Source organism: Eschrichtius robustus, chromosome 12 (genome assembly GCF_028021215.1).
Source record: "Eschrichtius robustus isolate mEscRob2 chromosome 12, mEscRob2.pri, whole genome shotgun sequence".
Taxonomy (NCBI): Eukaryota; Metazoa; Chordata; class Mammalia; order Artiodactyla; family Eschrichtiidae; genus Eschrichtius; species Eschrichtius robustus.
In genome coordinates, this window is record NC_090835.1 from 47,919,465 (window position 1) to 47,945,190 (window position 25,726).

The 25,726-nt window shown below is 44.1% G+C and overlaps 2 protein-coding genes across 2 annotated transcripts in view; both read right to left on the reverse strand.

The window, feature by feature from the left end:
• The window catches only part of LOC137774033 (T-cell activation inhibitor, mitochondrial-like), a 30,550-nt gene extending 13,264 nt beyond the window's left edge, over positions 1-17,286 (reverse strand). The window contains 4 exon segments of the mRNA XM_068559171.1: positions 1,758-1,767; positions 9,972-10,228; positions 13,568-13,720; positions 17,148-17,286. Of these exon segments, the coding sequence (XP_068415272.1) occupies positions 1,758-1,767; positions 9,972-10,228; positions 13,568-13,720; positions 17,148-17,286 (559 nt within the window).
• A 6,196-nt stretch (positions 17,287-23,482) lies between these two features.
• LOC137774270 (uncharacterized protein C3orf86-like) lies at positions 23,483-23,993 on the reverse strand. Its single transcript, XM_068559540.1, is given in 2 exon segments — positions 23,483-23,783; positions 23,785-23,993. Coding segments are annotated over 2 exon segments (510 nt in total).
• Between the last annotated feature and the right edge of the window lie 1,733 nt (positions 23,994-25,726).

Genomic DNA, 25,726 nt, shown 5'->3' on the forward strand with positions numbered 1-25,726 from the left:
TCAGTAGCTACCAGAATAGCATTTCAGACTCCCTCTTGTGAGAACACCAGAATCACAACTAGCTGCTGGACAATCATCGACAGGAAGACACTGGAACTCACCAAAGAAGATACCCCACATCCAAAGACAAAGGAAAAGCCACAATGAGACGGTAGGAGGGGCGCAATCACAGTAAAATCAAATCCCATAACTGCTGGGTGGGTGACTCACAGACTGGAGAACACTTATACCACAAAAGTCCACCCACTGGAGTGAAGGTTCTGAGCCCCACGTCAGGCTTCCCAACCTGGGGGTCCGGCAACGGGAAGAGGAATTCCTAGAGAATCAGACTTTGAAGGCTACTGGTATTTGATTGCAGGACTTTGACAGGACTGGGGGAAACAGAGACTCCATTCTTGGAGGGCACACAAAGTACTGTGCATATCGGGACCCAGGGGAAGGAGCAGTGACCCCAGGGGAGACAGAATCAGACCTACCTGCTAGTGTTGGAGGGTCTCTTGCAGAGGTGGGGGGTGGCTGTGGCTCACTGTGGGGACAACGACACGGGCAGCAGAAGTTCTGGGAAGTACTCCTTGGCATGAGCCCTCCCAGAGTCTGCCATTAGCCCCACCAAAGAGCCTAGGTAGGCTCCAGTGTTGGGCTCCCTCAGGCCAAACAACGAACAGGGAGGGAACCCAGCGCAACCCATCAGCAGCCAAGTGGATTAAAGTTTTACTGAGCTCTGCCCACCAAAGAAACAGTCAGCTCTACCCACCACCAGTCCCTCCCATCAGGAAACTTGCACAATCCTCTCAGATAGCATCATCCACCAGAGGGCACACAGCAGAAGCAAGAGGAACTACTATCCTGCAGCCGGTGGAGCAAAACCGACATTCACAGAAAGATAGACAAGATGAAAAGGTAGAGGGCTATGTACCAGATGAAGGAACAAGATAAAACCCCAGAAAAACAACTAAATGAAGTGGAGATAGGCAACCTTCCAGAAAAAGAATTCAGAATAATGATAGTGAAGATGATCCAGGACCTTGGAAAAAGAATGGAGGCAAAGATCGAGAAGATGCAAGAAATGTTTAACAAAGACCTAGAAGAATTAAAAAACCAACAAACAGAGATGAACAATACAATAACTGAAATGAAAATTACACTAGAAGGAATCAATAGCATAATAACTGAGACAGAAGAACGGATAAGTGACCTGGAAGACAGAATGGTGGAATTCACTGCTGCGGAACAGAATAAAGAAAAAAGAATGAAAAGAAATGAAGACAGCCTAAGAGACCTGTGGGACAACATTAAACGCAACAACATTCACATTATGGGGTCCCAGAAGGAGAAGAGAGAGAGAAAGGACCAGAGAAAATATTTGAAGAGATTATAGTCGAAAACTTCCCTAACATGGGAAAGGAAATAGCCACCCAAGTCCAGGAAGCGCAGAGAGTCCCATACAGGATAAACCCAAGGAGAAACATGCCGAGACACATAGTAATCAAATTGGCAAAAATTAAAGACAAAGAAAAATTACTGAAAGCAGCAAGGGAAAAACGACAAATAACATACAAGGGAACTCCCATAAGGTTAACAGCTGATTTCTCAGCAGAAACTCTACAAACCAGAAGGGAGTGGCATGATATACTTCAAGTGATGAAAGGGAAGAACCTACAACCAAGATTACTCTACCCGGCAAGGATCTCATTCAGATTTGATGGAGAAATCAAAAGCTTTACAGATAAGCAAAAGCTAAGAGAATTCAGCACCACCAAACCAGCTCTACAACAAATGCTAAAGGAACTTCTCTAAGTGGGAAACACAAGAGAAAAAAAGAACCTACAAAAACAAACCCAAAACAATTAAGAAAATGGTCATAGGAACATACATATCGATAATTACCTTAAACATGAATGGATTAAATGCTCCAACCAAAAGACACAGGCTCGCTGAATGGATACAAAAACAAGACCCATATATATGCTGTCTACAAGAGACCCACTTCAGACCTAGGGACACATACAGACTGAAAGTGAGGGGATGGGAAAAGATATTCTATGCAAATGGAAATCAAAAGAAAGCTGGAGTAGCAATACTCATATCAGATAAAATAGCCTTTAAAATAAAGAATGTTACAAGAGACAAGGAAGGACACTACATAATGATCAAGGGATCGATCCAAGAAGAAGATATAACAATTATAAATATATATGCACCCAACATAGGGGCACCTCAATACATAAGGCAACTGGTATCAGCTATAAAAGAGGAAATCGCCAGTAACACAATAATAATGGGGGACTTTAACACCTCACTTACACCAATGGACAGATCATCCAAATTGAAAATAAATAAGGAAACAGAAGCTTTAAATGACACAATAGACCAGACAGATTTAATTGATATTTATAGGACATTCCATCCAAAAACAGCAGATTACACTTTCTTCTCAAGTGCACACAGAACATTCTCCAGGATAGATCACATCTTGGGTCACAAAGCAAGCCTCCGTAAATTTAAGAAAACTGAGATCATATCAAGCACCTTTTCTGACCACAACGCTATGAGATTAGAAATGAATTACAGTGAAAAAAAGTAAAAAACACAAACACATGGAGGCTGAACAATACGTTACTAAATAAGCAAGAGATCACTGAAGAAATCAAAGAAGAAATCAAAAAATACCTAGAGACAAACGACAATGAAAACACGACGATCCAAAACCTATGGAATGCAGCAAAAGCAGTTCTAAGAGGGAAGTTTATAGCTATAGAAGCCTACCTCAAGAAACAAGAAAAATCTCAAGTAAACAATCTAGCCTTACACCTAAAGGAACTAGAGAAAGAAGAACGAACAAAACCCAAAGTTAGCAGAAAAAAAGAAATCATAAAGATCAGAGCAGAAATAAATGAAATAGAAACAAAGAAAACAATAGCAAAGATCAATAAAACTAAAAGCTGGTTCTTTGAGAAGATAAACAAAATTGATAAGCCATTAGCCAGACTCATCAAGAAAAAGAGGGAGAGGACTCAAATCAATAAAATCAGAAATGAAAAGGGAGAAGTTACAACAGACACCGCAGAAAAACAAAGCATCCTAAGAGACTATACAAGCAACTCTATGCCAATAAAATGGACAACCTGGAAGAAATGGACAAATTCTTAGAAAGGTATAACCTTCCAAGACTGAAACAGGAAGAAACAGAAAATATGAACAGACCAATCACAAGTAATGAAATTGAAAGTGTGATTTAAAATCTTCCAACAAAAAAAGTCCAGGACCAGATGGCTTCACAGATGAATTCTATCAAACATTTAGAGAAGAGCTAACACCCATCCTTCTCAAACTCCTCCAAAAAATTGCAGAGGAAGGAACACTCCCAAACTCATTCTATCACGCCACCATCACCCTGATACCAAAACCAGACAACGATACTACAAAAAAAGAAAATTACAGGCCAATATCACTGATGAATATAGGTGCAAAAATCCTCAACAAAATACTAGCAAACAGAATCCAACAACACATTAAAAGGATCATACACCATGATCAAGTGGGATTTATCCCAGGGATGCAATGATTCTTCAATATACGCAAATCAATCAATGTGATACACCATATTAACAAATTGAAGAATAAAAACCATATGATCATCTCAACAGATGCAGAAAAGGCTTTTGACAAAATTCAACACCTATTTATGATAAAAAAAAAACTCTCCAGAAAGTGGGCATAGAGGGAACCTACCTCAACATAATAAAGGCCATATACGACAAACCCACAGCAAACATCCTTCTCAATGGTGAAAAACTGAAAACATTTCCTCTAAGATCAGGAACAAGACAAGGTCCACGCTCACCACAAATATTCAACATAGTTCTGGAAGTCCTAGCCACAGCAATCAGAGAAGTAAAAGAAATAAAAGGAATACAAATTAGAAAAGAAGAAGTAAAACTGTCACTGTTTACAGATGACATGATACTATACATAGAGAATCCTAAAGATGCCACCAGAAAACTACTAGAGCTAATCAGTGAATTCGGTAAAGTTGCAGGTTACAAAATTAATGCACAGAAATCTCTTGCATTCCTACACGCTAATGATGAAAAATCTGAAAGAGAAATTAAGGAAACACTCCCATTTACCATTGCAACAAAAAGAATAAAATACCTAGGAATAAACCTACCTAGGGAGACAAAAGACCTGTATGCAGACAATTATAAGACACTGATGAAAGAAATTAAAGATGATACCAACAGATGGAGAAATATACCATGTTCTTGGATTGGAAGAATCAATATTGTGAAAATGACTATACTACCCAAAGCAATCTACAGATTCAATGCAATCCCTATCAAATTACCAATGGAATTTTTTATGGAACTAGAACAAAAAATCTTAAAATTTGTATGGAGACACAAAAGACCCCGAATAGCCAAAGCAGTCTTGAGGGAAAAAAACGGAGCTGGAGGAAACAGACTCCCTGACTTCAGACTATACTACAAAGCTACAGTAATCAAGACAATATGGTACTGGCACAAAAACAGAAATATAGATCAATGGAACAAGATAGAAAGCCCAGAGATAAACCCACACACCTATGGTCAACTAATCTATGACAAAGGAGGCAAGGATATACAATGGAGAAAAGACAGTCTCTTCAATAAGTGGTGCTGGGAAAACTGGACAGCTACATGTAAAAGAATGAAATTACCGCGATGAAGAGTGGCCCCCGCTTGCCGCAACTAGAGAAAGCCCTAGCACAGAAACAAAGACCCAACATAGCAATCAATCAATCAATCAATAAATCTTTAAAAAAAAAAAAAAGAATGAAATTAGAACACTCCCTAACACCATACACAAAAATAAACTCAAAATGGATTCAAGACCTAAATGTAAGACCCGACACTATAAAACTCTTAGAGGAACACATAGGAAGAACACTCTTTGACATAAATCACAGCAAGATCTTTTTTGATCCACCGCCTAGAGTAATGGAAATAAAAACAAAAATAAACAAATGGCACCTAATGAAACTTCAAAGCTTTTGCACAGCAAAGGAAACCATAAACAAGACGAAAAGACCACCCTCAGAATGGGAGAAAATATTTGCAAAACGAATCAACGGACAAAGGATTAATCTCCAAAATATATAAACAGCTCATGCAGCTCAATATTAAAAACACAAACAACCCAATCCAAAAAAGGGCAGAAGACCTAAATAGACATTTCTCCAAAGAAGAAATACAGATGGCCACGAAGCACATGAAAAGCTGCTCAACATCCCTAATTATTAGAGAAATGCAAATCAAATCTACAATGAGGTATCACCTCACACCAGTTAGAATGGGCATCATCAGAAAATCTACAAAGAACAAATGCTGGAGAGGGTGTGGAGAAAAGGGAACCCTCTTGCACTGTTGGTGGGAATGTAGATTGATACAGCCACTATGGAGAACAGTATGGAGGTTCCTTAAAAAACTAAAAATAGAATTACCATATGATCCAGCAATCCCACTACTGGGCATATACCCAGAAAAAAACGTAATTCAAACAGACACATGCACCCCAATGTTCATTGCAGCACTATTTACAATAGCCAGGTCATGGAAGCAACCTAAATGCCCATCGACAGACGAATGGATAAAGAAGTAGTGGTACATATATACAATGGAATATTACTCAGCCATAAAAAGGAACGAAACTGGGTCATTTGTTGAGATGTGGATGGATCTACAGACTGTCATACAGAGTGAAGTAAGTCAGAAAGAGGAAAACAAATATCATATATTAACGCATAGATGTGGAACCTAGAAAAATGGTACAGATGAACCGGTTTGCAGGGCAGAAATTGAGACACAGATGTAGTGAAAAAATGTATGGACACCAAGGGGGGAAAACCACGGTGGGGGGGGGGATGGTGGTGTGATGAATTGGGAGATTGGGATTGACATGTATACACTGATGTGTAAAAAATGGATGACTAATAAGAACCAATTGTATTAAAAAAAAAAGTTAACATGACATGTTCCTTGTCAAAAAAAAAAAAAAAACACGGGGCTTCCCTGGTGGCGCAGTGGTTGAGAATCTGCCTGCCAATGCAGGGGACACGGGTTCGAGCCCTGGTCTGGGAAGATCCCACATGCCGCAGAGCGACTAGGCCCGTGAGCCACAATTACTGAGCCTGCGCGTCTGGAGCCTGTGCTCCGCAACAAGAGAGGCCGCGATAGTGAGAGGCCCGCGCACCGCGATGAAGAGCTGCCCCCGCTTGCCGCAACTGGAGAAAGCCCTCGCACAGAAACGAAGACCCAACACAGCCATAAATAAATAAATAAATAAATAAAATTAAAAAAAAAAAAAAAGAATAGCATTTCAATGGTCTTTCTATAGTTCAATGACATGTTTTTTTCAGTGGGGTAGACATTACATATGGAATCATTTTGTCTCCTTCCAAACACAAATTCTATAACTGCAATATATTTTAGTTATAAAATTATTTGCTAATCAGAGAATATACGCAAAATATGGAAATACTAAAAGCTACAACACAAAGTAGCATTTTCTAATTTTTTTTAGACTGGTAAATTCTTTTTATTATCGTATAAAATTAGAAAACCTTACATATTAAACATTTCATTGTAGCGTTTTTATCACTATAGTGATTTTACAGTAAGATAAAGCACAATTTGCTGAGAAATACAAAATTACACAGCATGTCCTAAAATGTAGATTGAAATGTAACTGCCGGATATAAGAAGAAAATAGATTAAATGGAGCTTTTATGACCTGATAATTCTTCTATGTTCTGTTTTTAAAAACTCAACTGATTTTCATAATTTTCATAATTTCTGTGTTTTATTTCAGCCTGCATGTCTCTGCGGAAACATAAGGAAAATTATTTGAAAGTTTACACTAAATAAAACTGTTATATTTTCTCTTTCTAACATTACATTCTGAAATATTAGAAATAACATGCTTTCAAGATTAAATTTTGATCAGGTGAATGCAATTTGTAAACCAGGTGAAGATCAGCTGGATGTAAATTTGCAGAATTATTTTTATGCTCTCTCTGAACTGTATAATTCAGCATGTGCTCCTTATGCATCCTCTCCTATAACTACATATATAATAAAGATGAGGTAAACAATACAAGAATGAAAATAAAAACAAACCATATACGGCCAAAATGACCATGGTGGTGAAGAAGTTTTGTCCTAGTTACAGCTACCCTAAATCTCCTGACTATGGGACAGTCACTCCATCCATATGGTTTGAAACCTCTCAAATGGTTCAACAATTTTATAATTATTTGCAAAATAATAACAAATTTAAAAAATTAGGGGCTTCCCTGGTGGTGCAGTGGTTGAGAGTCTGCCTGCCAATGCAGGGGACACGGGTTCGAGCCCTGGTCTGGGAGGATCCCACGTGCCGCCGAGCAGCTAGGCCCGTGGGCCACAACTGCTGAGCCTGCGCGTCTGGAGCCTGTGCTCTGCAACAGGAGAGGCCGCGACGGTGAGAGGCCCGCGCACCGCGATTAGGAGTGGCCCCCGCTTGCTGCAACTAGAGAAAGCCCTCGCGCAGAAACGAAGACCCAACACAGCCAAAAATAAATAAATTAATTAATTAATAAAAAATTTTTTTAAATTAAAAAAAAAACCATTAGGACTTCTCTGGTGGTCCAGTGGTTAAGACTCCACACTTCCAATGCAGGGGGCTCGGGTTCGACCCCTGGTTGGGGAACTAAGATTCCACGTCCCACGTGGCGTGGCCACATAAAAAATTAATAACTGAAACAAGAAACTGATACCAACACTACTCTGGCTTTGATGACATAAGCTCCTGGAATCCTTACTGGGAAAAACTAACATAAAACAAAACCCTGAACAAACCCTCATCAGGGTTCCCGCAAACTGGGCAACTTCCATATTTAGTAAAAGGTCAAGACTGGCTGAAAGGGGTGCTGGGCCTGTGTGAACACACTGGACCAGGGAGACCAGGTTAGGTTATGGAAATAAGAGATATGAAATCTTCCAAATTCATACAATTGTCGTAACCGGGGCACAGGCCCTCTAAGGCATGCTGGTAAAGGCAACAGATTTTTTTTTGCGGCATTTAGTCTATACTGTAATTTACCCAAAGGGGCCAAAGAGCAGCATGTATTCCTTTTCTTGCCTTTTTTCAGTGTAGAGCTGTCCTCTCCTCTCCTACCCAGCCTGGACCCTCTGCTCTAAAATTATACCTAATAAGCTAAACTCAAACTCTATCAGGTGTGACGATCTGGTTCAGGTAAGTCACTAACATATCCATGTTCAAGAAATATAACCCAAGGACCTCCGATACAAGCATCAAAAACTAAATGAAACAGAAATCTCTAACCCGTCGATTTTAGAAGAGAAGCTTTGAGTAGGAAGATTTAAGGTGATACCAGTCAACTCTCAATATTCTCTAGCCCAAGAAAAATATATGGAAGTAAAGATATGAAACAGCATTACACCAAGAACCAGCCACAGCCCTATTCCAGCTCTTTTGTAAGCAACTCTAAATACTGTCTGTTTCATTTAGAATAATTCAATATTAATTTTAAATCAGTTTTAAAGTGAATGCAAGATCTCTCTTATAAACAAGGCTAAAACATGTAATGCTTTATTGTTGTTAATTTCATTTGTCAAAGCTAAGAAAGCAAAGGTTCTATCTGGCTATGAATGGGTTTACTTCATTGTTTGACAAGATACATAGCTATTGACAACGGAATTTGGATAATAATGATCAATAAATTAGACAGTTATATTTCCACTGATCTCAATTTCCAAAACAGTGGTCTATTTAATGTATGTTGCTATCTTCTTTAAGAGTAGACAAATCAAAATGACATGTTTTGAGCTTGTGCTGGTAATTGTCAACATGAGAGCTGGAATTTAAAACAAAGTATACCTCTGGAGGAAATGAAGAAGTCATAGTAACACGACTCAGGTACACTCAGAAAATTTCCTTAAGACAATGTATCTCTTGCTAAAAACAGCAGATACTTTTCAGTTAACATTAATGAAACTAACAGAGGCACTGTTTTAAAAAAAAAGGTCCTCTACATTCATTGCTGAGTCACTTCTACTGCTACCATCTGTATTAAGCTACTTTACATTTCCATATTAAACCTTGAGTTCTCCACACCCAGCCTCCAGCAGTTCGCATTCACACTTTTTCAACAGTTCTTTAATTCGGTGAAATAAAAATGCTGGTTGGGTTTTATGAATCTACGAAGCAGATTAGTAGAAAGATGATTAAAACATGTTCCCTACTCTTAAAAATGCATTATCTAGTAACATGTAATATAATGTAAGAGTGTCTACTTTTATTAAAGACTGAAGAATTTTATTGGATGAACTACATACAAATAAGGAAATTATAAATACTCAGCTTGGACAAGGAACCAGTGGAATAGCACTTATCTTGGTGAATTGGCTTTTCCCAGTTCCAGTCTGTTTTCATTGTTTGCCAGCTGACTACCTCTGAGTTCTGGGTCCCTGGGACAATCTTTTCATGATGGCTACACATCTAGCTCCAGACCAAAATTGTACCCTATGAAACCACTCAACTGAACCACAGACTAATTGCTTCTCTGAATTTCTTTAATATGTTATTCTAAAGCCTCTTGACTTAAGGTCCAACAACTCTCATTCTTGCTTTTATGCCTTGACTTATCCAATCCCACTTTTTTTCTATACCAAAAGGTAAGTCAGACATTCCCAAGTTTTTGTTCATCTGGACACACTGTGAGATAATTAGAGCAATGGGTATAAGCAGAAGTTTCATGGGCTGGATCCCAGTGCATGCAAGGCTGAGGCCCTCTCTTCTAGCTCATGTTTTTTGTTTTTTTTGTTTTATCTTTGGCTGCGTTGGGTATTTGTTGCTGCATGCAGGCTTTTCTCTAGTTGAGGCGAGTGGGGCCTACTAACTACAAATAAGTTTAGTTAAATAAAAACTCTTACATACGTTAGGGTTGTTTCCATTCTCCAGACTTGCTCGAGGTCTTCATCAGGGTCCTTGAACCCAGTAAAGGAGTAGTAAGACTTGTCCCATTTGATGGGCCTGTCAGATATCCTTTTGGCCTCTTTGAGAGGCTGGGAATGCACATTAGTATTCAAGCTTTGGATATGTTCAATAGATAAACTGCAGGAGTTGAGAATATATAACACTGTGCTTAGCAGATCTCTGGTGTGCAAAGTAAATTTGACTGCTCGAAATCCTAGAGAATATAATTCCCCCAAACAGTTAATACAGGTGATTATTGGCTTTACTTGAAAAACAGTTTTTCATACATTTATAGAATCAAAATCTTTTAAAACACTCCATTACTGATTAAAATTCATCCTATTGGAAAATCATCTGTAAATGGAAAACTACATCCCTTCTCCAAAACTATACCACACTACCTCCATCTTCATGAAGTCCTCTGTCAGCTCCCTTTTCTAGTTTGGCACCAGTGACCAAACCCACCCCAGCCCAAGAAGGGGATTGAGAATATTTTCAATGCTGTTCATAAATTTGGTCTCTACAGTCTAAGGGATGGAAAAGCTCTCCTATGAGCACGTGTCCAGCAGAGAGGGTGTCCAGCACTAAAGAGAAGGGGGAGGGGGGAGGTAGGGGGAGGGTGGGGCAGGCTGCCCTGCCACAGTGGTTCAAGGAGGGGGGCCAATCCAGTCTCAGGGGTCACAGAAACCCATCTCAAATTTTCTCTGCGGTTGAAAGAGACTGTCCTCATACTCCCCCATCCAGCTAGCTAGGGACACAATATTTTCAGAAGTGACTCAAAATTCCCTAATTTTTTAAAAGTTAGCACTTCACAATCTGACTTTAATGCAAGTAGTCAGTGGGCTCAGGGTAGTAATCTAACTTACGTCAACAATAGGAAATCTACTGGTTCCCCTGCACCTTTATTGGGTGTTAAACATGGCGCTAGTTGCATTTACATAACTTTTCAATGAACACTCTCAGCAGTGCCATTATTATCTCTTTTCAAATGTGAAGAAGCAGAGGTTCGAGGAGGTTAAGAAGCGTGAAGTGAGGGCTTAAATCTGAGCTGCCACCAAGCCAAGCATTTTCCCCATTATAACATGCTGACTCTTTTTTCTTTCTCTGGAAAAATTTCTTAAATTGGTTTTGAAAATTATACAAGCGTTATATAAGTACATCCTTCTTGTAAAATTATATATACAAAGTAAAAGTCTCCTGTTGACAGGCACACAACCTCACACTTTCACTAGATGTAACCCTATTGACATTTAGGTACACAAGCATTTAGACCTGCACTGCCTAATATGGTGGCTACTAGCCATATGTGGCTATTTATTGATAAAATTAAATTGACTGAAATTAAATAAAATTTTAAATTCAGTTCCTGGTCATACTAGCCCCACTTCAAGTGCCCAGCAGCCACATGGGGCTAGCGCCAGCTGGACCACACAGCGCTCATACAGAACAGTTACATCACCGCAGAAAGTCCTCTTGGACAGCACTGCTCTAGACCTTTCCTATGTGCTCTGTGTGTATGTTATATATGATATATACGCTTATGTGTTTGCACGAACACACACGCACAGTGTGAATTGTTCCTTTTTAACATATAAACTGCACCATTCTGGATCTATTACTTTGAACTTGCTTTTGTTATTTAACCTTGGTGACTCTTCCATTATCTGTATGTATACATCATTCTCTTTCTTTTTAGTAGCTCTATACTAATCCACATAATCAATGTAGCGTAATTTATTTAAACACTTCCAAAACTGATGACCATAAAAGTTGTTTTTAATTTTTCACCATTCCATACAAGACTGAAATGCGTTTTCTTTGCCACGATGACCGTCATCACAGTCTAAATCATTCTCAGAGATACCTGCTATGCCTGCCACATAGATTTATAGAATCTATAACATGCAAACTAAGAAAGACTTTTTAGTTGAATCATTGACGGTAAAGGGAGAAATACTGGTAGGAAAATTATTCTAGTCAGTGAAAGAGGAAAGGAAAATCCAAATTCTGCATTTGAAGTTAGGAAGAAATAGTTTATCCTCAGAAGAGGTAAGTCAAGGAATAAATCTCAGTTTCTCTCTTATCAATTCCATTAATTATTTAATCCAATGTAAATGCTGCTATATAGTGTGGAATGCTTGTGCCAGACTGCACATAACTTTTATTGGGAAATATTACCCAATTAGTTTAGTTTGCATTTGATTACTGAGGCTAAACATTTTTATATGCGTATTATTTCCTGAACTGTCTAGTCACTGCATCTGCCCGTTTTTGTAACCAAGCTACTCTGTTTTCTTTTTGACTTCTAAGAACTCCATATATATATAATTTATTTTTTTTAATTAATTTATTTATTTTTGGCTGTGTTGGGTCTTCCTTGCTGCGCATGGGCTTTCTCTAGTGGCGAGCGGGGGCTATTCTTTGTTGCGGTGTGCGAGCTTCTCACTGCGGTGGCTTCTCTTGTTGTGGAGCACAGGCTCTAGGCACCTGGGCTTCAGTAGTTGTGGTGCACGGGCTTAGTTGCTCCTCAGCATGTGGGATCTTCCCGGACCAGAGATGGAACCCGTGTCCCCTGCACTGGCAGACGGATTCTTAACCACTTCGCCACGAGGGATGGATGGATGGATGGATGGATGGATGGATGGATGGATTTATTTATTTATTTTGATTGATTGATTGATTGATTGATTGGCTGCACCATGCAGCTTGTGGGATCATCGTTCCCTGACCAGGGATTGAACCTGGGCCCTTGGCAGTGAGAGCACAGAATTCCCACTGGACCACCAGGGAATTCCCACTAATTTATTTTTTTATAGTCTATTTTCATTTAATAAACGGTTCAAAGTTAACCATTAACTGAAAGTAGAGGATTTTTCTCTTTACTCAGCCAGAGCTGACGACAGCTATTTGTTTTAGCATTTGTTCACAGAAAGCTCTTAGTAAATCTTTAGACTGTTTTAAAGTTCATTCTAAAAATAAAGTTATTTCCTCAAGGATCACGAAAAGGATGGACAGACCCATGTTTATCCTTTAAATCCAGTTTAAAGTATCACTGGATCACGGCTAAAGCAGTGACAAAGGACAAAACAGAAGGTTGTACATGAAGACTAATCAGATTTTAGAAACAGCATGAGGCTGGAGTTAAAGGGTTCAAGACCCCTATTCTGCCTCCATGGTCCTGGGACATTACTAAGTTACAGTTGGGCAAATACTACCTTCCTCACAGGGTACTTTGAGGACTAAATAAGAGAATGTAAGCTATATTTTTTAAAGATATAAATTGTTATATACACATTTAATACTTAAAACAGCACTGAAATAGGAAGGGGACAAATAGGAACACTTCAGTTTTCTAGTCAGAAAAGTTTAAACATAAAAAATGGCTCACCAAACACATGCAACCAGGAATAGAATCTAACTCCAGGAACACACGCAATTAAATGATATTATTTTCTATGACAAGGCTTCAATCCGAAGGTCTTCTAGCAACGTTAGACAGATCGGACACATCACACCAAGCCTGCAAGGGACACACGAGAAATAAGAAACGTACCTGAAGTGCTGAAGTGTTCCTGGCCATCAGAGGAATTCTGGTCTGTTTCTCTTACATAAAACACAAGCTGGGTTGGTTTCAAAGACTTGAAGCCTGATTTCTGGAGGTTTTCTAAGTAGGCACTTAATCTCTTAAGAGAATTTTCATTGACTTCTTGGAAAAAAATATTAAGAGGCATTTATACACAAAATAGAACAAGGAAACATCAGAAATTATATCCTGACCTTTAAACACATTGTTGAGTGTATTAAAGAATTTAGTATTAAAAAATGGTGGGATTTCATAGCTCCTCAGTACAGGATAAAATTCGATCCACACCTCACAGCATGGAACTCCATAGGGATGAGATGTAAAAAAAAAAAAAAAATGTGGCCATATAAGTACTAGAGAAAACATGGCTGAGTTCCTTTATAACTTAGATGTGGGAAAAGCCTAACTATGACTGAATATCTCAAGTAATAAATGACTGATAAATCCAATTACCTAAGATAGTTTAAAAACTTAATATAGCACAGAGAACTATATTCAATATCCTGTGATAAACCATAATGGAAAAGAATATGAAAAACTATACACATATTTCTGTATAACTGAATCACTGTGTTGTATGGTAGAAATTAACACAATATTGTAAATTTTTTTAAAAATCTTAAAAAAAGAACACATAAAAAACCACACATTTTTAAGGAAAACACACACACACACACACACACACACACACGAGTCTACAGACAAAAATCGACTGGGAAAAAATATTTGCAAGTTATTTCATAGCAAAGAGCTAATTTCTCTCTACATAAAAGGCTCTTAAAATGCCTATCCAGAGGGCTTCCCTGGTGGGGCAGTGGTTAAGAATCTGCCTGCCAATGCAGGGGACATGGGTTCGATCCCTGGTCCGAGAAGATCCCACATGCCGCGGACCAACTAAGCCCGTGCGCCACAACTACTGAGCCTGCGCTCTAGAGCCTGTGAAGCACAACTACTGAAGCCCACGTGCCTAGAGCCCGTGCTCTGCAACAAGAGAAGCCACCGCAATGAGAAACCCGCGCACCGCAACGAAGAGTAGCCCCCGCTCGCCGCAACTAGAGAAAGCCCGCGCGCAGCAACAAAAACCCAACACACCCAAAAATAAATAAATTTATTAAAATGCCTATCCAGAGATTGGTTGAATTATGGTATCTTCATTCAACGTAATGCTACACAACCAAAAGGAGAAAAAGGGGGAAAGAATGTGACACAGGCAATATATATGAAAGGACATGGAGTGATTTCTAGGATACACTGTTAAGTGAAAAAAGAAATGTCTTTTAGTGAAGGAACAGCTCCAAGAAATGGCATAAATAATAACTTTTCTTCTTATCCCTATAGGTCTCTTCTCAGAAACACACTGTGATCTGAAATTAGGAACGGTCCATTTATTTTTGTTTAATTTATTATAATACACCACTCTCAGCTATGACAGTCCCATGAGCAGCTGAGAGAATTTCCTGTTAGTGAAGGACTAAATCTTCATAATTATTTTTTGATACATATTTCTATTTTTGCCAAAAAAAAAAAAAAACAGGCAGAACAACCCAGAAATGAATAAAAATGACTGCCAACAGGAAGTTAATGGGATTGGGGTAAATGAAATTGGGATGGGAGTGAAACTCCTGAGTAAACTTTGTGTTTAGCTTTGATTTTTGAAACCTATACATGTTTTGCCTATTTTAAAACTGAATTAAAATTAAGAGGATAAAACAGCAACAGCTGTGCTTCACTCTGAGATCCTGGCCTGATGCCATAACTACATGCGACTCTATGCCTCTTTCCCTTAGAAAGGGGTGAACGTGCCCTACAAGAGTCAGGGGAAAACTGACATAGAAGACAAACTTATGGTTACCAAAGGGGAAGTGGAGGAGGGATAAATTAAGAGTTTGGGATTAACATATACACACTACTATATATAAAATAGATAAACAACAAGGTCCTACTGTATAGCACAGGGAACCATATTCAATAACTTAAACTATAATGGAAAAGAATATGAAAAAGAATATATATATATATCTGAATCACTTTGCTGTACACCGGAAACTAACACAACGTTGTAAATCAACTATACTTCAATAAAAAATTTTTTAATTAAAAAAAGAGCATTACCAAATCTTTAAGTAAAATGAAAGTGAAATGATGTAAATTGCACCCATGTTAAAGACAAGTTATTGAAAAATATAAAATTCTTCCTATGAAGTTTAAAAAAATGCATGTGGCTGCATTCAGGGCTCATAGGATAATCCAGGATAAGCACCTCCTCTCGAAATCTGTAACTAAGTCACATACCTTAATATACAAGGTAAAATTCACAGGTTCCAGGAATTAGGACATGACACATCCTTTGGAGCCAGCATGCAATCCATTGCACTTGGTGACAGGATCACCATTATAAACTCCCCTTTGTTGCATTCTGCCTTTGAATGACTTTGCAGAGAGAAGCCGCCACCTGTGGGTGTCACGCCAAGTCCACCTGAGACCCTGGCATTATTTCACATCCACTCACACCCCCAAAGTTAGGGTCTCCCATGATTCCAGCCTCTACTGAGCCTGCCCTATTCATTGGGCACTTGGGTTGGATCCAGCCTCTCACTTTTCTAATTGGCTAGTTGTGACTTTTTTTGTGCACAGCGCTTCTCTTTTCTCCTTGGGCCAATGGGTTCCAGAATAGAGCTGCGTCATGGGTCTTCTGTGCCAGTTCCCCCTTTACTGCTGCTCAACTTCCAACCCACCCTTCACACATGCTCTGCAGTAATGAACAGGATTCCTTTAAGCTTCTGTCCTTCAGAGTGAGCACAATGGTAAGCTTTTCCAGTAGAGGGCGCTAGGGGGACGTTGCAGAGAGAGGCGCCCTCCTGCTGGTTTTGGAGGCTGCAAGATTGATTGGTCACAAGTGTAGGTGTGATGGCATCTGGTGCAGACCTGCCCAGCCATGGGCGCAGAACCCGTGGCCCTCACAATGTAATAGAGACAAATCTGACTCCATATCGGATGTGTTTCTTTTACTTTAACCTTTGTAGCCTACTGCTTTTGCTACAAGTTAATTACTAAAGGGATGTTGCCTATAAGCTTAAATTATACATAATGGCCCACCTCTGGGATGCCTGCCTCCCAGGTAATGAGCATTAAGCTAAAATATCTTTGTTAACTCACAGCAAACATCCTGAGCACGCCCACATGTGAGTGGCTGCAGGAATGAAGGAATCAGAGTCTGAACAGAACCAGGAGTTTACTCCCTTCCCTTCTAGTATAAAAGAAGCCTGAATTCTAGAGAAGATGGCTCTCTGGGACACTACTCCACCCTCTTCTCGGTCTGCTGGCTTTGCAAATAAAGTCACTATTCCTTGCCCCAGCAAATTGTCTCTCAATTTACTGGCCTGTCAGGAGACAAGCAGTATGAGCTTGGACTCAGGAACATCAACACACTGCAAACTCCGGGCCTCCTGCCCCCACTGGCACTCCAACTTCCTCTGCTTGTTCACAGGCCTAGCCATCAGCTGACCTGCCTGCACCTGCTTTGTGCCCCAGAGAGTTGCTTCCTGCTTACCCAGTGCTTGGGGAGCCACGGCAGGAGCAACCCAGCCAACTTCTCTGCCACCAACGAGGCCTGAACACAGGACCTCGAGAGAGGACCCCTTCCAAGCTTTTTTCCTCCTGGGAGGCTCTCCCTCAGCACTAGGGCCCATATTGAGTTTTATTACATCTTAGAGTCATTCTTTTATCTAAGTTGTTGGGCTGCACCCCTCAAGCCAGCAAGCCCTGTACTCGCCCAGCCTCAAGCCAGAAGAAGCAGCCCAGAGTCGGCAAGGGCAACCTCAATGGTTTAATGGATAGGAGGATCTTACACGTCTGAAGCAAGGTCCTGGAGCGAGACACCAATGGCGTGCAGCAAACAGCGGGCGGGACATGACAGCAGTCTTCACTCCAGGGGGAGAGAAGTGGGGGGGGGGGGGGCGGGGAGAGGTTACCAGTTAAAGGAGGAACTGACGTCAGATTGACTCACCGGTTGCCAGAGAAACCAGCAGAGGAGCACGCCCCTTACTGCCCCTTTGATAAACCAGCATAGTGGAGAGAGTTCTGATCTAAAGATTAGAACAATCACCAGCTGGGGCCGGGGGCAAGTACACAGGCATTTACTGATGAGGTTCTACGACTGAGAGGGAAGGTCAGTCATGTGAATCAGGTATAGGTAAAGCAGGGGATGTACAGAGAGCAGGAGAACAGCCATCATGTTGGGTGACCTGATCAGACAAAATTTACCAATTTTTATATTGTTTCCCCGTTTAAATGTGAGTTCCGTCTTGTGATTGGACCCAGACCTGATTCAGCAGTACCTCCAGCCTTGGGGATGAGTCCAGGCTTCACTCCTCCTGGGTGCTCCCCACCTAGACGACCCTGCACAGATGCTCCAGCTTTCTGAATCCAGCTAGCATACTGGTCATTCATTTAAAAAAAAGAAAAAAATCATTGACTATATCCTTGGTGCTGAGATACAGCAGGCTGGCTCGGCCTCAGCAGCCCACCTCTTCCTCAAAGGACATAAAGCTCATAGGCTCTGTGACATTTCTCAGGTGGGGGAAGCCTGAATGTGTTCTGGAAGGAAGAACTGCTGTGGTCCTGTTGTCTGCACAGTTAGGCCCTGCAGCGTGAACCTGCCTGGGTATAAACCGGCAGGAGAGGAACACTCAGGGCTTCTGAATCAGGTAAGGCGCTGTGAAGCCAAGGCAGGCCAAGAGCGGGGATTTTAGGACCTGGGGGTGCCCTGGAGACCCCTGCTCTGGTTGCTTCCCACCGGCTGTGGGCTCCAGGCTGGGCATTTACAACTGGCCTCCTGTTTCCATTTCCTGAGGAAGGAGGCAGGTGGGCTCTAGGCTAGATATTTACAACCAGCCTCCTGTTTGCACTACGAGATAGAAATAACAACAGCAACAGGGTAAGTAGCTGGACTTTGTCTCCTGAGGACACTTTAAGATAACAGTCATGGCGGGGACAGAGAGGGGCTAAACCCTTTTTGAGTAAAAAATAAAGAGGTCACATGTTTCCCATCCTTGGGGCAAGGGAGACACTGCACATGCGCAGAAAGCCTCCTTGGGGGTCAAAAAGGAGGGGGCGCCACCCCATAATAGGTGATGCCAAGGCCCCCCCATAGGCCTCTGGGCTGGAATCCATGTCCGGGAGGGTCCTAGGGCAGGTCAGGTGGGGAAAAAGAAACCAAATAATGGGCCAAAGATAAACAAAGAGCCGGAAGAACTGCCCTGTATAAATGACTTAACTGCCTCTTTCCCGTGCTCCTCATCATTAGCGGAGACGCCCACACCCTCTCTCCCGGTGTGTATTTCTGCCTCGCTTCTGTCTTAGATAAACAAACTGTTTCTCTGTGTGCTTTCCCACTTGTCCTATGTCTCTAATAATAAACTTTGTACCTGTTTTTACAGTTTTTGCCTTCTTGAGAAATGCATTTTTCAATGGAGGCAAGGGCCAGGGGAATTTAGCTTCCAGCCTCTAGCCCCTGGTGGACTAACGGCTAGGATTCCTAGTTTTCATCCAGGCTACCCAGGTCCAGTTCCTGGGCAGAGAACTAAGATCTTGCTTCAAGCCACCACTCACTGCTATCTCTCCAAGATCAGGTGCATCCCAGCCAGAACCAGTGCATGACCCACAAGGGTGATGTCCAGCTCCACATGGCTCAGGGTGCAGCCCATTTGGCCAGCCCCCTCGTCCCCCACTCTGGGACCCACGCAGCACCCATGGCCCATCCCGGGCTGGGTCTCACTTCCTGCCTTGTCTCACCGAGCCAAGTCCGAGATGAGACCAGGAAGGTGCGATAGCCCCTCCACCGTGTGGCCTGGAACAGGAGATGGCACAGGCGGCTGTCCCCACCCAGAAGTCTCCCCGGAGCATGCAGTGGCGGGTAGCACGCAGGATGCCCCCATCCACGCGGGTCAGGGCAGGACCCACCCACTCGGCTCTCAGCCAGCAGGAGAGGTACGGGGATTAGAGGGCAAGCCTGAAAGGAGCCTCCAGGAGGTACAGGAGGGAGGGAGTGGGCCAGTGGTCTCAGCACAGAAAGCTGTTGGAGCGAGACCCCAGCTGAAGTCTTTGTTAAAGCCTCCCGAGCGGGGGCAGGGCAAGGCCCACCTCATCCTCTAGGTGAGGTTCAACATGCCCTGAAGTGGAGAGGCCGGTCCTCAAACCCAGACCCACTGGCTCCAGAGCACGAGCCCTCTGGCGGTCCAGTGGTTAGGGCTCCGCGCTCTCACTGCCGAAGGCCCAGTTTCGATCCCTGGTCAGGGAACTAAAACCTCATAAGCCGAGTGGTGTGGCCAAAACAAACAAACAGAGCACAAGCCCTCTAGGCTCTGCCCAGCCACAGCCCTAGGCAGGAAGGTTCAGCACCTGTCACCGCATGACAGTGGGCAAAGCTGGCTCTGAAACATGCCTGACGACATGTTCAGGGAAACCGCACAGAGGACCCTGTGCACTTGACCAGCAACACACACACCACAAGTGCGATGGGGGACTGGGCCGAGCCGGGGTCATTTGTGCTGCACGTGACCCTGGAACCCAGGGCCAGGGGATCATTGTGCAGAGAGCCAGCTGAAGCCATCCAGCATCTCCCAGCCCAGGACCCTCCCCACTGCCCATCTGCAGGGCCAGCCGTTCAGGCCTACCCTCTGTCCCTGGCCATCGCCTGGGGTGGCCGGATCCCTCTGCGCTGACCAAAACTGCTTCCTTAGGGAGAGGTGAACTCTACAAGGGGGCAGCAGAGAACTTGGCGGTCCATGGGGCCATGTTCCCCCTGATAGCCTGAGGTTTGCATGTTCTTCACGCACTGGCCTATCATCCTGCTGTATCATCCTGGACAGTTAACCAGGTACCTTTGGATTGGCTTAAGTCAAAGCAAGGTAGGCAGTGGCTAGACAAGAGGAAGAACTTCCTGACCATCAGAAAACTCACCAGAATCAGGATGTGGTGATTCTATCACTTGGGAAGCAAACAGACCACCAGAGTAACTCAGAGGCTCAGTGACGACCCGCTGGGGGTACAAGGACAGCCCTGTTTTCCAGCACCTGGGGTGGGGCGGGGGGCGGGCTCATGCGCCGCTTGCCCATGCTCATGCGGCCAGTGTCGGAGCAACCTAGGTTCACAGCCCCCTCCCCATTCAGGACCCCCGTCCATGCAGGTCACCAGCGGGGATGTGCTCTTGGCTCCAGGTCAGCCCATCAGCAAAGGCATCCTGCAGCCCACAGTGACCTGGAACAGGTAAGATCAGGATGCCAAGCGGGCCCAGCCCCAGGGGAACAGGTACTTTACGTGGTCATGAGCACCCTGAGGAAGGGAGTCCTGCAGTCTTGGGGGTCTTGAAACCCTTTGTGGAGTGTTTCCCAAGGCCGCCTCTGGGCAGGCACCAGGCTTGGCATAACACTGGAAGGTTCACCCAGTGAAGGGGCCATAGGTGCTCGGGGTCTCCCAGGGTGGGCTGATGGCTGCATGAAAACATTAGCACACAAGGGGAATAAGGGGTCCTGCTCAGTCAGTGGGATATGGTGATTTATAATAAGAGACGTATTGTTGGTCTCCATCCCTGTCCCCACTCGCTGCACCGAGCTCCTAAAACACTTGGAATTTTTTGAGTGCTGAGAGCCTAAAGGTGTCTTTTGTTACGTTAATGAGGTGACTGTTGCAAACACCTGCGGATGGGGGTTGGTTGCCCAGGAAACCAACCATGTGATTAGAGGGTAGGAACTTTCAGTCCCACCTCCTGACCTCCAAGGAGGAGAAAGTGGCTACAGGTTGAATCAATTGCCGTTGGCCAATGATTTAACCGTTGTAATGTAATGAAACCTCCATAAAACCCCCCAGTAAATAGACAGGGTGAGTGGACAAGTGGAGGTGCTGGGAGAGTGGGGCTCTCAGAGAGGGTTGGAAGCTCCGTGCCCCTTCCCACGTTCCCTGCCCTAGGCATCTCTTCCATCTGGCTGTTTCTGAGTTTTATCCATTTATAATAAATTGGTGATCTAGGAAGTAAAATGTTTCTCGGAGTTCTGTGAGCTGGTCTACGAAATTAATCAAACTTGAGGAGGGGCTTGTGGGAACCTCTGATCTATAGTGGGTCAGATGCACAGGTGACAACCTGGCCCTGCAACTGGTGTCTGAAGTGGGCGACAGGGTGGGCAGTCTTGTAGGACTGAACGCTTGGCCTGTGAAATCTGATGCTATCTCCAGGTTGTGAAAGGAAAATAAAAATGGAGTCAGTATTGCCAAGAGAGCTCTCTAAAATAGAGCCAGGAGGCCACTGAGGAAGTAAGACATGCACACCTGATTCAGCAGTACCTCCAGCCTTGGAGGTTTCGTTAACTGCAGGGCCTTTGTTGTTATCCACTTGCTTGCAGAGGGTTGGGGGTGAGGGTTATACCCACTGCTGGCTGGCTTTCCAGATTAGAGACCCCGTGGACAATCAGGCCAAACTTGACAGGAAACTCCTGCCAAGACTTTTTCACATATACACTGTCAGTGGAAGTGGCCCTGCGAGGTCACGAGGTAGAGGACCAAGCCATGCTGTCCCAGAAGGGCTTAGATGGTTTTGTCCATGGGATTTATAACAGTCACTGTTACTCTGGGGACTCTGCTGGTGTAGACTGAGCCCTGGTCCCTGCCCCAGTGCTGAGCTTGAACTTCTCTGGGCCTCTCTGAGACACTTGTTGGGACTCTTGGGGGTTGGTTGGGAGTGAGGCTAAGAGCCCCTGCAAGGTCAAGGCTGGGGGCCTGGCCCCAACAGCTCTGCCTGAGAGGCCAGCACCCCCAGCCATGACAACGAGGTCTTTGTCAAGGCCAACCAGCAGGGAGCCCGGAGAGTGTACTCTGGTCCTCCCACCACCCACCCTGTGGAGCTAATGGCCCCTGCCACTCTCAGAAGCAGTCATGCCGTTGGCATCAGCTAACCCCACCCTAGGCCTGACCTCCAGGCCCCCTGTGTCCCCAGCGCCTCACCCAGTCCTGGTTCCTGGGAACACAGTCACAGACTGTGCAGTTGAGCAGAAGTGCAGACAGGCTTGCTCACCCCCACGTCATGCAGGGAGGGAAACTGAGGCCAAGAGAGGAGGGGTCCTGGCTGCGTCAGAGGGTCATCAGCCAGAGAATCAACGCTGGACGCCAGGCCTTTACTCTCCAGCCCAGAGAACTGGCGTTTCCCGGGGTCCTCAGGCTGGGACAGTGTGTTTCAGAGCCTCCACTTACCACCTCCTGCCCAGCATGGCTGCATCAGCAGGCAGCGGTCACTCCATTCCTGGAGGGCCGAGCGGCTGCTCACTGTGTCCCCAAAGCGTCACCCAGAGCCTATTCCACCGGGGAAGGCACAGAGCTGGGCTGGGGGTGGGGCTCTCTGCCCAAAGGCCCCCTGGCCTCAGGCCGTCCCTCCCGCCCCGGCTCTAGCTCCTTTCTGATCAGGGCCCAGGCTGGCCCTCAATGCTGCCCCCAAGCCCAGGTGGCCCCAGGTTGTGCCCAGGGACACCAGGCCTTCGAGTCCCACTCATCCTGGCTTGTTCCTATCTCAGCCAAGTGGGGGATCCTTCTGGCTCTGGCTGGGAACTATTACTCTGCTGCCAACATTAGAATTGGATTCTTGAACCCCAAAGAGTTAAAAACACCAAGATGTCTCAAGAGGTAAAGGAAGTTCTAGAAAACATTATGTGTCAAAATCTAAGTTAAATTTATATGGGGTTTGAAAACATTGGGCACATTCCTGTAAGAACTCCACAGAGGGTCCTGAGTGCTTCCAGGGGAGGCGGAACGGTCCTTGCAGGGCATGAAGGCGTACAGGTGGCAGGAGACAATGTCTCAGAAAGATGCTCAGAGGGCGTGCCCCGGCACATTCTCTCAGGCTCAAAAGGAAAATCGGTTATTCCCAGTAAGGACGTTTTTCAGCTTGCAGGTGAAGGCGCAGGGGGCAGAAGGGCTGGGAGGAAGGGTAGAGGCTTGTGACAGAGGCGCTAGCCCAAGGGGGCCGAATGGCGGCGGAGCGCCTCCTGGCGGTGAGATGGTGACAGGAATTGCTGAGAACAGCGTGGGGCTCCGGGCTCCAGCTTTGGCCGGGAGATGGGTCGGCGTAGCTGGGACGGAGTTTCGGGAGCCAATCTCTTCCAGTGAAGCGCTAGGACGGGGTGGAGGGGCGGCCTTCTGCGCGTGTGCTGGCTGAGCTCTGGGCGCCGGGAGGACCTCCCTGCACGCTCCCTTGCTGAGATCTGGGTCTCTCTCCTGGCTTCTCTACCGGGGCTGGAGAAGCTGCGGGTGCGTCTGCCCTCAGCGGGGGGTAGGTGATTTCTCTAGTTATCTCGTTTACCCAGAAAAACGTATCTAGAGGCTTCTTCCCCTGTCCGAACTGACTCTTTAACATCGCTGCAAAGGAGAAAATGGAGACAACACAGGAGGGTCTTCAGCCGTCCATACTGAGGGAGGGCTCCACCTACACAGCCAGCATCAAAGGGAGCCGCGAGCCCCGGGCTTCTGTAAACAAACTGTGCTAGGCTTCTGTCGTCCCAGATGCTCCAGAAATCTTCCCAGGACCAAAAGTAGGCCAACCTGGAGGCTCCGATGAATTCGAGGGTCTTCTTCTTCTTCTTCTTTTTCTTTTTTTAATGGCAGTGCCACGTGGGCTTGTGGGATCTTAGTTCCCCAACCAGGGATTGAACCCAGGCCACCGCAGTGAAAGCAGGGGGTCCTAACTACTGAACCGCAGGGGAAGTCCCTAGGGTCTTTTCTTTTCTTAATTATCTTTTCAGATTTTAAAATTTTAACCAAGCATACTAAAAAGTATTCTTTACATCTTGATCTAGTTCAGATATATTTGTGTGTGTGTGTGTGTTTGTGTGAATGCATGTGCATGTGTGTATGGATGAATGATAATTTAATGGAATGTGAATGGTTGTGTGCAGCGGTCTCTGATATTTTTCTATGCAATTGAGTTTTCCTATATTCCTTTAAAAAATGCTCATTGCCATTCCTTAAACTCATTTTATAAGGGAAGCAGCAATGATTAATAAACTATAGCTTCAAAAACACTGTCTGAGATTAAGAGGAGAATGGAGAATGTTGGAGCTTCTACAAATGAAGACAAAAAATCACTCTTACAAATTTTACAAAAACATGACCATGTGTAGTCTGTGGAATGGTTCCCCAAAGATGTCCTTGCCCTAATCCTCGGAACCTGTAAATATGTTTTATTACATGGCCAAAGGGACTTTGCAGATGTAGTTAAAATTATGGACCTAAAACTAGGGGGATATTATCCTGTATCACCTGGGTGCCCCAATCTAATCACTTGGGCTCTGAAAAGTAGATTTCTCTGGCTGGGATCAGAGAAATGGAGCTGAAGGAGAAGTGGAAGACAGACTAAGTATGAGAAGGACTTTCCCACCATTGCTGGCTTGATGATGGCAGGGACCAAGTGAAGACCATGAGAAGGAAATCAATTCTATCAACAAAATGCATGAGCCTAGAAGTGGATTTTCCTCAGAGCCTCCAGGTAAGAGCCCAGGGTGGACAAAACCTTGATGGTGGTCTTGTGAGACCCTAAGTAGTGTACCAAGCTACACTTGCCAGACTCAGGCTCTGTGAGATGGTAAATGGCTCTTGTTCCAAGCAGCTAAATTTGTGGTCATTTATTACTGCAGCAACAAACTCATACACCATGAGAACACTTTTCCAGGAACAGTGCAAGAGAGAGGCTGCAAAGCTGACTCTTCCTGAGCTCAGGGTAAGCCTGCCTTTGGTGTGGGCCTATTAGCCAGTCTGGGGACTCTTCCTACTTTCCTTCTGTCAAGCTTGATAATTGCTTCACCTTCTTGAAATTGCTTCACCTTCTTGAAAGTGGACTGTCACCCCTGAGAAACATCAAGTTACACTACCTAGAACATCAACCAAGTCAACGAGCTTTCAAGGTCCTGACACCTGCATCCTCCGTGAAGCTCCGATTTGCCCTCAGACAGGGTTTCCCCCACCTTCCCCTGATGGTCCACAAGGCCAGGGGAAGTTAGCACACCCTGCAGGGATTCCCAGAGTCAGGGTGGCTGGTAGCAAGGGCTCGGTGGGTTGAACAGGTAGGGGCTGGCCAGGAGCTAGGGGGCTAAA